The sequence below is a fragment of the Lepisosteus oculatus genome, chromosome 20, assembly GCF_040954835.1.
Source record: "Lepisosteus oculatus isolate fLepOcu1 chromosome 20, fLepOcu1.hap2, whole genome shotgun sequence".
In the NCBI taxonomy this organism is placed as follows: Eukaryota; Metazoa; Chordata; class Actinopteri; order Semionotiformes; family Lepisosteidae; genus Lepisosteus; species Lepisosteus oculatus.
In genome coordinates this window covers 16,317,092-16,328,919 of record NC_090715.1, presented here as the reverse complement: position 1 = coordinate 16,328,919, position 11,828 = coordinate 16,317,092, and the positions used below count along the sequence as shown (strand labels likewise).

General features: G+C 46.2%; 1 protein-coding gene and 1 long non-coding RNA gene across 2 annotated transcripts in view; one reads left to right on the top strand and one right to left on the bottom strand.

Moving 5' to 3' along the window:
• Nucleotides 1–273: 273 nt before the first annotated feature.
• LOC102688686 (Golgi apparatus protein 1) overlaps nucleotides 274–11,828 on the top strand; it is a 36,568-nt gene continuing 25,013 nt past the window's right edge. The window contains exon 1 of the mRNA XM_006641244.3: nucleotides 274–808. Coding sequence (XP_006641307.1) covers nucleotides 488–808 — 321 coding nt within the window. The 5' untranslated portion in view covers nucleotides 274–487. The remainder of the gene's footprint in view (nucleotides 809–11,828) is intronic.
• LOC107080000 (uncharacterized) lies at nucleotides 803–2,700 on the bottom strand. The gene is made up of 3 exons (XR_011182850.1): nucleotides 2,612–2,700; nucleotides 1,495–1,577; nucleotides 803–1,408 (listed from the first exon to the last, which is right to left on the bottom strand). It is a non-coding gene; the product is annotated as an uncharacterized lncRNA (long non-coding RNA).

The following is an 11,828-nucleotide window of genomic DNA, read 5'->3' as shown; positions in this document are numbered from 1 at the left end:
AATTCACTAGGGCTTCGAAATAAGGCAAACTTCTCATATTTCCCCAACTATCAATGCACTAGAGACACGTTTATCTCTGCTACAGCATCAGAACTTATCTCAAAGCTAATACAACGGGCTCCAAACCAGATCAATATCTGATTCTCGGGGTCGTCTAAGTTTATGGGTTTACTGTCACCGGTTAACTGTAACGTCAGTGAGCTGACGTTGTGTGTGTTGTGTTTTTTTTATTATTTTAAGGAGAGAAAAAAAAATTACGGCTACTACTACTAGGCCCGTCCCTCGTAGAATAACAACTAATTTAATGTTTTTGACAGCCCAGACCGCTGGCAGCCCCATTAGCCGTCGGTTTGGGGCTCCCGCGGTGCCGGCCCGTCCGTGCGGGGGTCGGGGAGGAGGGAGCGGGGTGGGCCGGCCCACAGCGCGCACGCCGACGCTTTAAACAGGAGTGGCGTACCGCCGTCCTGCTGTAGCCATTTCCCCGAAGATGGCGGCGTGTAGACGTGTTCAGCTGCTCCTACTGCTGATGCCCGCCTTGCTGGCTCTGTCCGCCTCCCGGGACGCCCGGCAGGGGGGCAATCCGATGGTCGTCCCCGGCGGCGGCGTCCCCCTGGGCGGCCAGAACCCCGGCGGGCCGCCGAACCCGGGCGGTGTGGGCCTCGGAGCCCCGGCCGCGCAGCCCCGCCGGGCGACCGGCTGGAAGCTGGCCGAGGAGGAGGCCTGCCGGGAGGACCTGACCCGGCTCTGCCCCAAGCACACCTGGAGCAACAACCTGGCCGTGCTGGAGTGCCTGCAGGACCGCAAGGAGGTGAGGCGGCGGCGGCGGAGGCGGGGGGATCTGCGGGCCGGTAGGCAGGGTGTTGCCTGCAGGGAGATGGGGGGGACTGGGTGGCTGGTGTGGATGCGACAGGGACGGCTCTGGAGCAGCGGGGCGCCGTCCCTCACAGACGGACACGCACACCACCCCCGCCGGGGACTGCAGGACCCGCCGTGCGGTACGAGGCCCCCGCTGGAGAGAGACACCACAGCCCTGCGTGTTAAGGGGGCTGCTGCATGCGTGTCTTTGTCACGGTGGTGTGGTCAGTGTGGGGGAGACCCGTGGGTTTGTCACCGTGGGAGACGGGTCCTTGCACGACCAGTGACCAATATCAACTGATACTCACGAGTTGCACCGGCAGCAAGGTGCCGTGTTCATAATGAACGAGCAGCTCAATGGCCAGCAGTTCAAGACGCCCAGTTTGTGAGTCTTTTAAATGGCATTGCTGAGCTTCTCTCTCTCAGCACTGAGGCGTGCTGTTACAGGGAGGCTGAATTTCAGAGATTGCTCGTCCACGATAGTATACGTGTCTTCCCTGGACGAAGGTTTGCAGGATTGTACAGCGCCTGTTAGAGGAGTTGTTGCATTTCCCTGCCAGAGAGGAACATAAACTGAGCCGGGTCTGAGTCTCTTGCCTCCTTTTGTGTATTTGTGTGATTGTAACCGCCGTGAGGTACCTGGGTTTTCTGCAGTGCTGTAACCTAGCTGGGGTGGTGAAGTTGGAGACGGTGTTTCGTCACGCTGTTGAACGGGGCTACTCCTGGAAGAAAGTAAAAAAAAATAACTTCAATAAGAAGTTCAGACTAAAGGGAGGAGGGGCATCAAACGTCTAAGTTATCTATGCACTTGAAATCCTTTTTGAGAGGGAAAGGAGTATGCAAAGACTGACATTAAAGCCTTTTTCACTTTTACTCATGAAACTTGCTTGGCGTTTTCCTCGCAAGAAAGCGCTTCAGCGGTGTTTCTAGGGCACGGCGTTGAGCTTCTGTGTTGGGGGCACTGACCGCAGCGATGCATAGGTTGCGTGCCACATTTCGCGAGTGGGGCATGACGTGTCATTTAGTTGTCGTCCCACGGCGCCGCCGCGGGTGGGGTTTTTTTTTTTTTACTGTCCACGGCCCAAGCGTGTTCACTTTGCGAAAAGCCTCGAGTTTAAGGGAGGGGGGGAACCGTGAAACGGTGAAAAGCAAGCAACGGGCTTGAACAGGATTTCGGGTTTTTTTCCCCCAACATCTGGCAACTCGAATGGCATTCAACGGCAAACTTCTGCAGTAAATTACCTTACTGACGCAGCTTGCAACGACCGTAAACTCAGGGTGAGGTGTGCAGTTGACAAAGCACGACACGGCCAGCCGCCTCGGCTCATAGGGACCCTGCCTCCCTCAAGTCGTCGTTGTGAACCGCAGGGAGAGGAAATCCTGTTTCGTCTCTCCTCCGGGTTACCAAGGTAATGGCTGGTGACTAGCGCCTCGGAGACAGCGCGCCAGCCAGCACAGGGCCCGAAAATGCCATTTATATCTATATATATATAAAAACACAGTTTGGCAATAGACCAAGGCAGCGGTCCCAAGAAATATTTTGCCCCCGCTATTTTTTTTTCCCTGCGAGACGTGTACGAGGCGTCACGCGTTCAGGGCAGTAAAAAAAAAAACCCACAAAAAGTCGCCTTGAAAGCTTTTGCGTCTTCTGTTTAAAACAAAAGCGCCGACTTCGGCGGAGCAGGCCGTGTAAACGGTTCTCCTTGTGGTGTTTTTAAACCAGGGTGTATGTTGCGTTTTGGGACAAGTTGCTAACCTTGTTGTTTTTTGGTTGTATGCGGTGTAGAAATGCTTCCTCGTTGTCTCTCTCCCTCTGAAGATTCAGCTGCTTGTAAAAGACCGTTTGACCGTCACACGCGTGATGAAGTGACTTGTTAAGAAATAAAATACATTGTCCCTACACTGGCTACGTAGTGGTTACAATATCGCCATCTGCTTTTAAAAGTACATGTGGAAGGAAGATTGGCACTCTCATTTTGACAGTGATAAGGATACAATCAAGAGGCTTTATAAACTTGTAAAGCAGTGTGATTGAGTAGTATAGCTGTTCAGCACCAATCAGCAGAAATGCTGCAACATTATTCTGCCTGTTCTGGGCTTTTTACACTTACATTACCATCAACACGCCTGGTGCGTGCTGATTAAACCCTGTTCTGACTCCCGTAACATTCGCCCTGAAGCACTGCAAAGGAATGGCAAAGATTAGGTTCTGAAGCTAATTTCTGTTTTGACATGGAAGGATCAGACCGGTGCTGTTGTAAAACAGGGATGTACACTGTGCTGCAGGAGAGCAGAGCTTGCTGTGAGGTGGCTCTGTGTATCATTAGGAAATGAGCGTATTCTCCTGCATTTTCATTCATTTTAAGGTAAAGCCTTAAGTTATGGTTTTAAATAACGACCAGGTTTCTGCTCCATTGTCTGTAACGGTCGGATGCAGTCTTCTTATTCTTTTGTTCTGCATCGAGCAGAAAGGCGGTGGTCTGTTCTTGGAAAGGGAATGAAGCCAATACATTCTGTGCCTCGTTCCGTTCTGCCCAGGTTGTTGGCCTCTTGGACTCTTCTGGAGCTGGTGACTCTAGGGGGGTATTGGGAAGAGGGGCGGTAGATATTCCATTGAAATAACACGGTGGTCTGTCACAATGGCTCGCTCTCCTCTTCCTCGTTGTCCACCCTGTCCTTTGTCAGTAGAACAAAATGGCTCTTTCAAGAATGAGACTGCAAGGAGTGTGTGAGTGGCTATCGGCATTGGGGTGCACATTCAGCAAAGACAAAGGTCTTCTCCTGATGGACGCTGTCAGTGTGGAAGTGGGTCTTGAATTTGTTCTGGGTCTTGAAAATTGGTTTTCACGATGCCTGATGGTTTCTTTTGGTCATTTAGAGGCTGTTAATAACTCCCAACCCTCAGCTGTGTTTATGCTCCTGCGCTGTGACATTAAATGGGACCAATTTGAGGGTAATTGATATCATTAACCAGAATGTTCCTACTATGGAGGACCCTGCTCTTAACCCTGCCATTAAGTTGTCGGGTTGCTGGGTAGCTTTTTTAAGTACAGTTGTGAACACTATTGTTCACAAAAAAACAAAACAAATCAATCATTGATTGTTTTAATTTTGGGGGCTCTAAAGTGTACCTCTTGAAAATGTTTAAGATTTGCATCTCCATTGCTTTTCATACTTAACCGTAATCCGAGACCGTTTCCGAACAGTAATGCCGCTTCTGTTGAATAAGGAGGGTTTTCAGCATAAAGTGTCTAAATGTATGCAAATTGGGTGAAATGATTTGACTAGATCATGTCAAAACTGCCTCTGTTCTTCTGGGAGTCTGCTTGTGCTGTGTAGTAGCTTCCTTGTTTGCTGGATGGCGAGTGGTTTGGATTTAGCTTTCTGGCCCAGTAGGTGCTGGAATCTGCCTAATTTAACTGCTCTAGTTTAAAATTAAAAATCTTTTTCGGAATCTTTTTTTTTTTTTATTGAGGTGTACCAGTTCCGTGTCGAGCTAAGCGTTTTGGCTCAGTTCTTCACGCAGACTTGGTGTTCAGCCTGTTTGTGCTGTCTGTTCTTGAACAGCTGCTGCAGGGCTGCTCTCAACTGAGAGATGTGGGCTGTTCCAGTTCTCGTGCTGTTGACCTGGAGAGAACAGGTTGGAACTCTTCCTTCAAGGAGAAGAGCACAGCATAAGGGACGCCTTTTGTAATGATATCACTTATGCAGAGCTTTATAAGTATTCGCCTCTCCCAGAAATGTGCTGCTTTTACACCTCCTGCAATGGCTAATCTCCTTTCGTGTCTTCCGAAACTCTTGTGGTTTTCACACTTGATGGATATCGGTATGCCTTGGTGGAAACCAGACTTAGTCATCCGAGTGTGCAAAAACATCCCTTACTGGGGCTAAAATCTTACTATGCCGGCCTCTAGGAATTGGGGCCACGAGTGTGACTGCAGTTATCTTACTACTTAATGAAGAATCTCAACACCTGTGCCAGTCTTGTGTAGTTAGTGACGCGTCTAAATCCTGCTGTGCAGCAACCTCAGACCATCTTCTGTCCCGTGCCTTTGAGAACCTAGTCCCGAACTCCAGCCTGTTCCCCGCAGGCCTCCGTGTTGCCTGAAATCCACAGCCTCTGCTAAAAGGCAGAGTCGCTGGCCTGTTCGGGCTGGTGTTTTTCTCTGTAACTCGTGACGGGACAAGCAGCAGTCTCTGACCAAGCTAACCTAGCTTTGGAGTTCACAGGACTTGTGAGCTGGCTCACCCAGGGTGGGTAGTTTTTATTGCCATAACTTTAATGGAATTATTAATTTGAGGGGTACAGCTTATGTGCAGAGTCAGGGCAATAATTGGAACTAGAAATAATCCACGGCTTGCTAATGATATACAGTAGAATCTTCAGTCACAGTTAAGAACTTGTGACATGAAGGGTTTATAGCCTTTTCTTTTAGTGTGTGAATGTCTACATAGACAATTGTACTTCTGTTTTTACAAAGTCACCTTGGAAGATGGGATCAGAATACTTTTCATGGTGAAAATAAGAAACCGTCCTTCTGGTCACCCTTTGTGCTTGCCTGGCAAACCCTTATTTCTCTGTAGGTCAGCAGTAAGGAACTCATGGCTTTTGGTCTGGTTACTGTTCATCAGAGTCCTTCTGGGTTCTGTAGTCACGCTCTCGGACTCTAGTATATTAAGAGGAACTTGGTAACGGCTTCTGCTGTTAGATCTCAGCAGTATCGGCTTGTGGTGAAGTCTTGCAGGAGATCCTCGGCGCCTCTAGAGTGTTTCCTCGCTAACCGCAGCGCTGCAGTCCATGTACTGGTTGCATCTTGAAAGGTGGCCTGTTGGACTTATTTCAGCTATGAGTTTATTTGGGGGGGACAGAGTGAAAGGGATTACATACTGCACAAATATCCATTGCATTTTGTCCAGGCCTGTCTTTACATACCGAAATGAAATGTTTGTCCTGAATGGTCAGTGGGAGAGCACTCAGCGGTATAGGCCAGTGAGGTTTTTTTTTTTCTCCTTTGGTGCAGATTACAGGGGCTTCACCTCTCTCCTCCAGCAGCTGATGTTGTGTGCTGATACTGAAGAGCCCTTTTCCTGAGGCTGCAGGGCAACACTTTGAAGAGTTAATTATTCTCTTGGCGTGGGCAGGCTAAGACTTTTTTTTTCCCTCTTTTTCTCCGGTCACTGTTCCTTTTTTGGTTGCTGGCTACTTGGCAGTGGCTGGCTATGTTTAGGCCTGTGGTCTTCCTTAAATCGCTTTTTAAAACAATCAAAACAAACTTACCATGCTGCAAAATTCGAGGAGTCCCATTACAGGACTGCAGCAGTAAAGTCTAAAAGATACAAAAGCTGCTTTCTGGCTTCAGGCAATTCTGGTCTTATGATTAAAATGGCTGGAAACATTTATAAAGGTTTCATGAACATGGTACTCAATTTAAACTGCCCTTTATGTAACTTCTTCCTGCATTTCTGGGCAAAGCTAAAAAGAGTGTATGATGGGCATTATCTTGGACCTACATTGGACTACAGTCAAGTCCAGATGTATTTTGGTTTAACACTACAGGATGTCCAGGATAAGGGTCAGTGCAGGCAGGGGTGCATTCTATGTGGAGCTTGCATGTTGTTTGGGTGTCCTCTTTCTGGGTACACTGGTTTCCTCCCAATTTACCCTCTCGTGTCCTTTCTGTAAGGATGAATGCTTACCCATCCACAGATCTGGCTTTTATTTATGTTTATCCAATTTACTGATGAGAAGATATTCTGAGGAAACATTTCAGTGGCCTGGCCAGAGCAGATTTTAGGTGGAGGTTGGGTTTGGTCCTGTTTGTAGCAACATTACTGTTAGTTATGTTTTTGTATTGTAACGGATACTTGTGGGTGGTTTGGCTGGCAGTGAGCTGAAGGCGTTGGTCAGGAGTGACCGTTGTGTGTTGACACCCCAGTGTCCTCATGGCAGTATAGTTGGGGAAGTGGCACATACTGACCCTTAGGAATGGGTCTTCATGCTGTTCCGAAAGAATCGGCTTTTTGGGGTACATGCAGAGGAGAGGTTTCCTTGAACGCGCGAAGTATAAAGAAAAAACGTTCCCACCTGAGTGACACATGGCAGCTCTCCTGTGTCTACAGCTCCACTCCACCAGATCAGGTCGAGTGCTGAGAGGTTAAGTCTGACCTTCAGGACAGACTGTTTTGTGTATAGTGTGGAATGTAGTTGTGACACCACAGTCTAACAAATAGTACTGTGTGATCTTTTAATAACCATGTAGCCAGAAACTTGATTTAACATCTCATCAAGCATTCTGACATGTTTAATTTTGGAGTTTTAAGAGCACACTCTAGAGCATAATCTGGCACTTTACAGCAGCTCTCCTTTATTACTCTGCTCCTGGAAGGTCTTTTAGTTTTTTATTGCTTTCCAGAATCTTAAGTGCATGCTTTCTAAAAGCCAACTCTCAAAGTGTGTGGTATATGGTAGAAAGATTGATTTATAGGAATCCTGTTTGTCCTGCCTTTTCACAGCGAGTCTTCATCTCATCCACAGGCATCTGTGAAGTCTGAGCGGGTTTCTCTGCCAGTCCTGTGTTCCTCTTCTGCCTGCCTAGCGGTCTCTTGCATAATTTTAATTAATTGATCCACTGAAGGGGAACTAATTCATCTTCAGGCTCAGAACAGTGTATTTATTCATTTATTTAAGCCTGATTAACTGCACCTGTCTATTGTCCTGCTACGGTTTTAACTGGTAATTGATCAAATGGTTTTATTTGTGGCCAAGGCAATTTCCTCTCACCTCCTGAAGACAGGAGAAACCTTAGGTCCTCTTCTTCAAATGTTTGTTGGAGTGTTCTCATCAGTATCTTGTCCGTGTGTTGATTTTTTTCTTTTTTTTTTCTTGCTCCCATTTGCTGTTTGATACTGACTGCAGCAGGGCTTGGCAATGCTTTCACAAGCCCTCAGTGCTCTGGGTGTCATCACCAGTCTCCCACTGGGCAGGTCCCAGTCCACTCCTAACACTGACCCACAGCTCTACACTCGTGGGCTGGGAAGGCCGTCTCGCGCACACTCTCGGATGGACAAATCCTCACAGATGGGCGCCATTCTGTTTGTCTGCGAAACTGTGCCCTAACATGCTCATCCACCAACAAAACACTGCAGTAACCGTATGCTTTCATGATTTCCATGCAAACTTCCTCTCGACTGTGGATCTGGGAATGTGGGAGTGCTTTTGTTTGATCTTGGTAGTGCAGTGTGAAGGGAATTGCACCAATCACTGTAAAAATTGAGATTTCTTGCATCTAACAACACACAATTGCTGTTTTATGTATTACGTTAAGTGGGCCGGAAGGTGGTGGTTGCTTATTTGCTGCTTTGCTTTTAAAACCTTTTCTCAATATTTCAGAATTTTTCATTTTATAGTGTTTGACTCTGAACGGCGTCTCTCAAAGGGAGCGTTATAAAATGTTCAGTGGTAGATGCCACCACCAGAAATCATTATAATATGAATGAAATCAAAGTAGCTCACTTTTGAGCTGTGTTTTATGCAATATATATTTACCTAATACTATAAGTGTTATTTTAAGTCTGTTTCTGAATTTAAACAGCCTAATAGTAAGGGTTTTTAATCCTCACTATTACTGATTGCATACAGTCACATGGATACAAATTCTATCAATTTCAAAATACAGATAAAGTGTATCAGATTGAAGCAACGACTAGGTAGTAAGTGTTGCTGTATTCGCCACTCTTATCACCCATCAAACTTGATAAAGCGATATGATGTATTTAAAAGGGTAACAACGGCTCTTATTGTTGGGGGGGGGGTGGGGTGGATTGTGACTAATTGAAAGTCACTAATGAGCTGATTTGAAGTCATTAACAGCCCATCTGGACTAAAGATCAGTGTCTCTACAGTTTCTCCAGGACCAGAACTGGGGACGCCTGCTTCATAGTTTAAATTGCAGGTAGTCAAATGCAGTTAGTACTTGTTCTATGCCTGCAAAGTAAATTGTTTCTGAAGATGATGTATTAAGGATTAACTGGGACAAAGTCTTGGAGTGGAAATGGCAAAGTTCACGTTCACTACCCCTGACCTCTGTCCTTACTTGTGTGTAATTCTGAAGCTGAAGGCTCACCCAAGAAGGAGCAGGAGAGGCTGGTCTGGTGTGTTCTGCAGAGGGGTTTTGGCTATTGCATTTTACTGTGCCAGGCTGCAGCAGTCACTTGAAAGCAGTGTTTTTATGTGCCCTTGATTTGAATTCACTGAGACAAGTAGTTATATATTTTCCAAACATTATAGTGATCTAGTGCTTAATCTTTTACAATTTCAGTACTTGCTCTCATGACTTTGTGAACTTTGCAATTACTGAACATCACACCCATATCACGTAACCCCTACCAAAAGTGTTTATCGGTGTTTAAATATTTAAATGATTCTAAGTTTATGTGGGTTTGTTTGTGGTAGTTCCTGACCTCTCATTGCAGGAATAAAAAATGGAGGGTGCGCTTCAAGTTGACATCGGTGAGAGTCAGTGTTGCTGGATTGTACAGCATTCATAAGATTTCCTATTGATGATGAGGAGAGAATGATCATGCAGACACATTTATAATCAGCAGGCAGTTCTTAAAAGGGCTGATTAAATTTCACCTTGTGGCCCAATCAGGGAGTAAAAGCCCTCTTTGCATTCTCTGTACTGTAGAGTACACTAGGCTGGAGTGGCTTAAACCTGTTTTAAACAGCTTTGCATGGTGGAATGGTAGAATTGTCTTTTCTTCCCGGCAGAATTGCTCCAATTCATTAGGGACCGATGGGCTGTCATTGTCAAGTCCCACCACAGTTTTTATAACTTTGACTGGGCTGCTCAAGCGTATTCCTTGTCAGTGTGGCATTATTATACTGAAATGTAAACCTTTGAATAAAACTGTAAGAAAACCCATGTTAGGTGATCATTGCATGAAACAACACGATGGCCAATTGTTTCTCGACCCTTTCACTGTCGCAGTTTGGACATTCCCACTGCCGTGTGGGTTCCTGGTTTTTGCTTTTAAGGTTGGCCTCCCTTGCCTTCTCTTATGTGTATGCCTGCCCTTTTACCTCTTGACCTCTTCATAAGGTCATAAATATAGGAGTTGGTAGGTCCCTCTTGAGGAGTAAGAGGTCTTCAGCCACCTTGAGCTTTAGCAAAAGCAGGCTTGATGGTGTTATTTATTCCAGGCTCAAACCTTTTCATGACATGAGAAGAAAGCTGACTCAGTCGAATGTCTCTTATGGTGACATCTTTCTGTCTGGCTGTGCTAGCTGGGTCTTGTGCTGACTGAGAATGCAGGCCTTTGAGAAGTGGCTCATGGCAGAGCCTAGTCTTCAGGAGAGCTGGCCAAGAGCCGGTTGATGGGGGAGGCCAGGCCTAACTAATTGGAGGCTTGATCACAAAAGGGGCTTAACATCCTCATTTCTTTGTGGCCCCATAACTGTTTGGGGGATCGCTGTGTTCCGATGTCTGGTGCATAATAGGATTAGGGCTAAACTTGCCAGTCTCATTGTTTTGGGCCAATTGTTGTTTTTCTGGTATTCAACTGATTTGTCATCGCAGATTTCTTGGAAATTAAAACCGGGTTCCTGCCAGTCTGGAATGGATTCCCCAGTGCCCCCTGTTACATGGAAATTTTGGGAATGGGGAGGGTGAAAGCAGAGGAAGGCAGGTGCCTGTGAAGTTCCTGTTTCTCAGGACAGCCTCGAGTCTGTGGCTGTTGGGGATTGACACCTGCAACACGGCCCATGCTGTAGTTCTGCAGGTTCATTTGCTCTGTGCACTAAGCTGTTGTGACTGTTGTAATTTCTGGAGATCAAGAAGTCCTGGCTGGAGAATCGTGGGTGGAAAATTCTGTAGCATCTTGGCTCTTCGGTAGACGAGTTTTGGCATCAAGTCGTCCAGAAGTTTTCTTGGCTTAATTTCCGGTTCACTCCACCCTGTTGCTTTTCTTTCTCCTCCCATCTCGTTCCTGAAGTGTGCTTGCTTTCCAGCTGTAGTACTGGCAGAGCGAGTCGGAGGAGAATCCCGGCCAGGCCTTCTGCAGTGTCTGGTGCATTTGGAAGAGAGTTGTAACATCACTGTAATGTCTCTTTGCAAAACATCTACTAAACGCTGATACCTCCCTACTAGTGTGACGGGCGACTTTATCACACTGGTTGACAACATGGGGTCTCTTTCAGGCCAGAAGAGGATGAATCAGATAGCAGTTACATTTTTATGTAAGGTAACCTCAGTGCTTTTTAATCCACCACCTGGAGGTTCTATGTATATGAGATTAAATGTCTGCCACAAGGAGAACAGGACGTAAGTTTCATGTTATTTTTATTTGCTGTAAAATGTCAGTGGGAAGAATGAGTTCAGGTAGAATATTGCCATGTTACTGGGTCTGAAGGAAGTGTTTTTTGTTGAAGCTGTATGGGTCCTTCATTATGCAACAACTTTGAAAGAACTGTTCATGACTGTTGTTGGTGTTTCAAGGTTGTTCAATAATATTAAATATCCCCTAGTGCTGTTTTTTATTAACTTTTGATATGTCTGATCTCTCTGAATTCCAGTGGCTATGGATTAAACGTTAACTTTAAATGTTGCAGTTTACCACTGTATCATAGGTGGTAATATGCAGGTCTATTAAAATAGACCTGGACATGGGTACTATATAGATGAATGACAAAGTGCTGGTGATTAGATGGCTTTGGAGCTAGAAAACTGAAGTAGAGGTGCTTTTACTTCACTGGGCAGTCAAACCTGTTATTGGTAGCATGTTTCCTCTAGTTTTGCGGGTTTGGTGCATTTAATTCCCTGAACCGAAGTCTGTCTTGGATTGCTTCCACAGCACCAGAGCAAGGACATGTAACATCCTAGGCCTGTACACACAGGAGGCTTTCGGTTTGCCTGCGAGCATCTGTGTTTGCAGGGCTGTAACCCTTAGGTTTGAATAAGGGCTTTTCGGTTGTG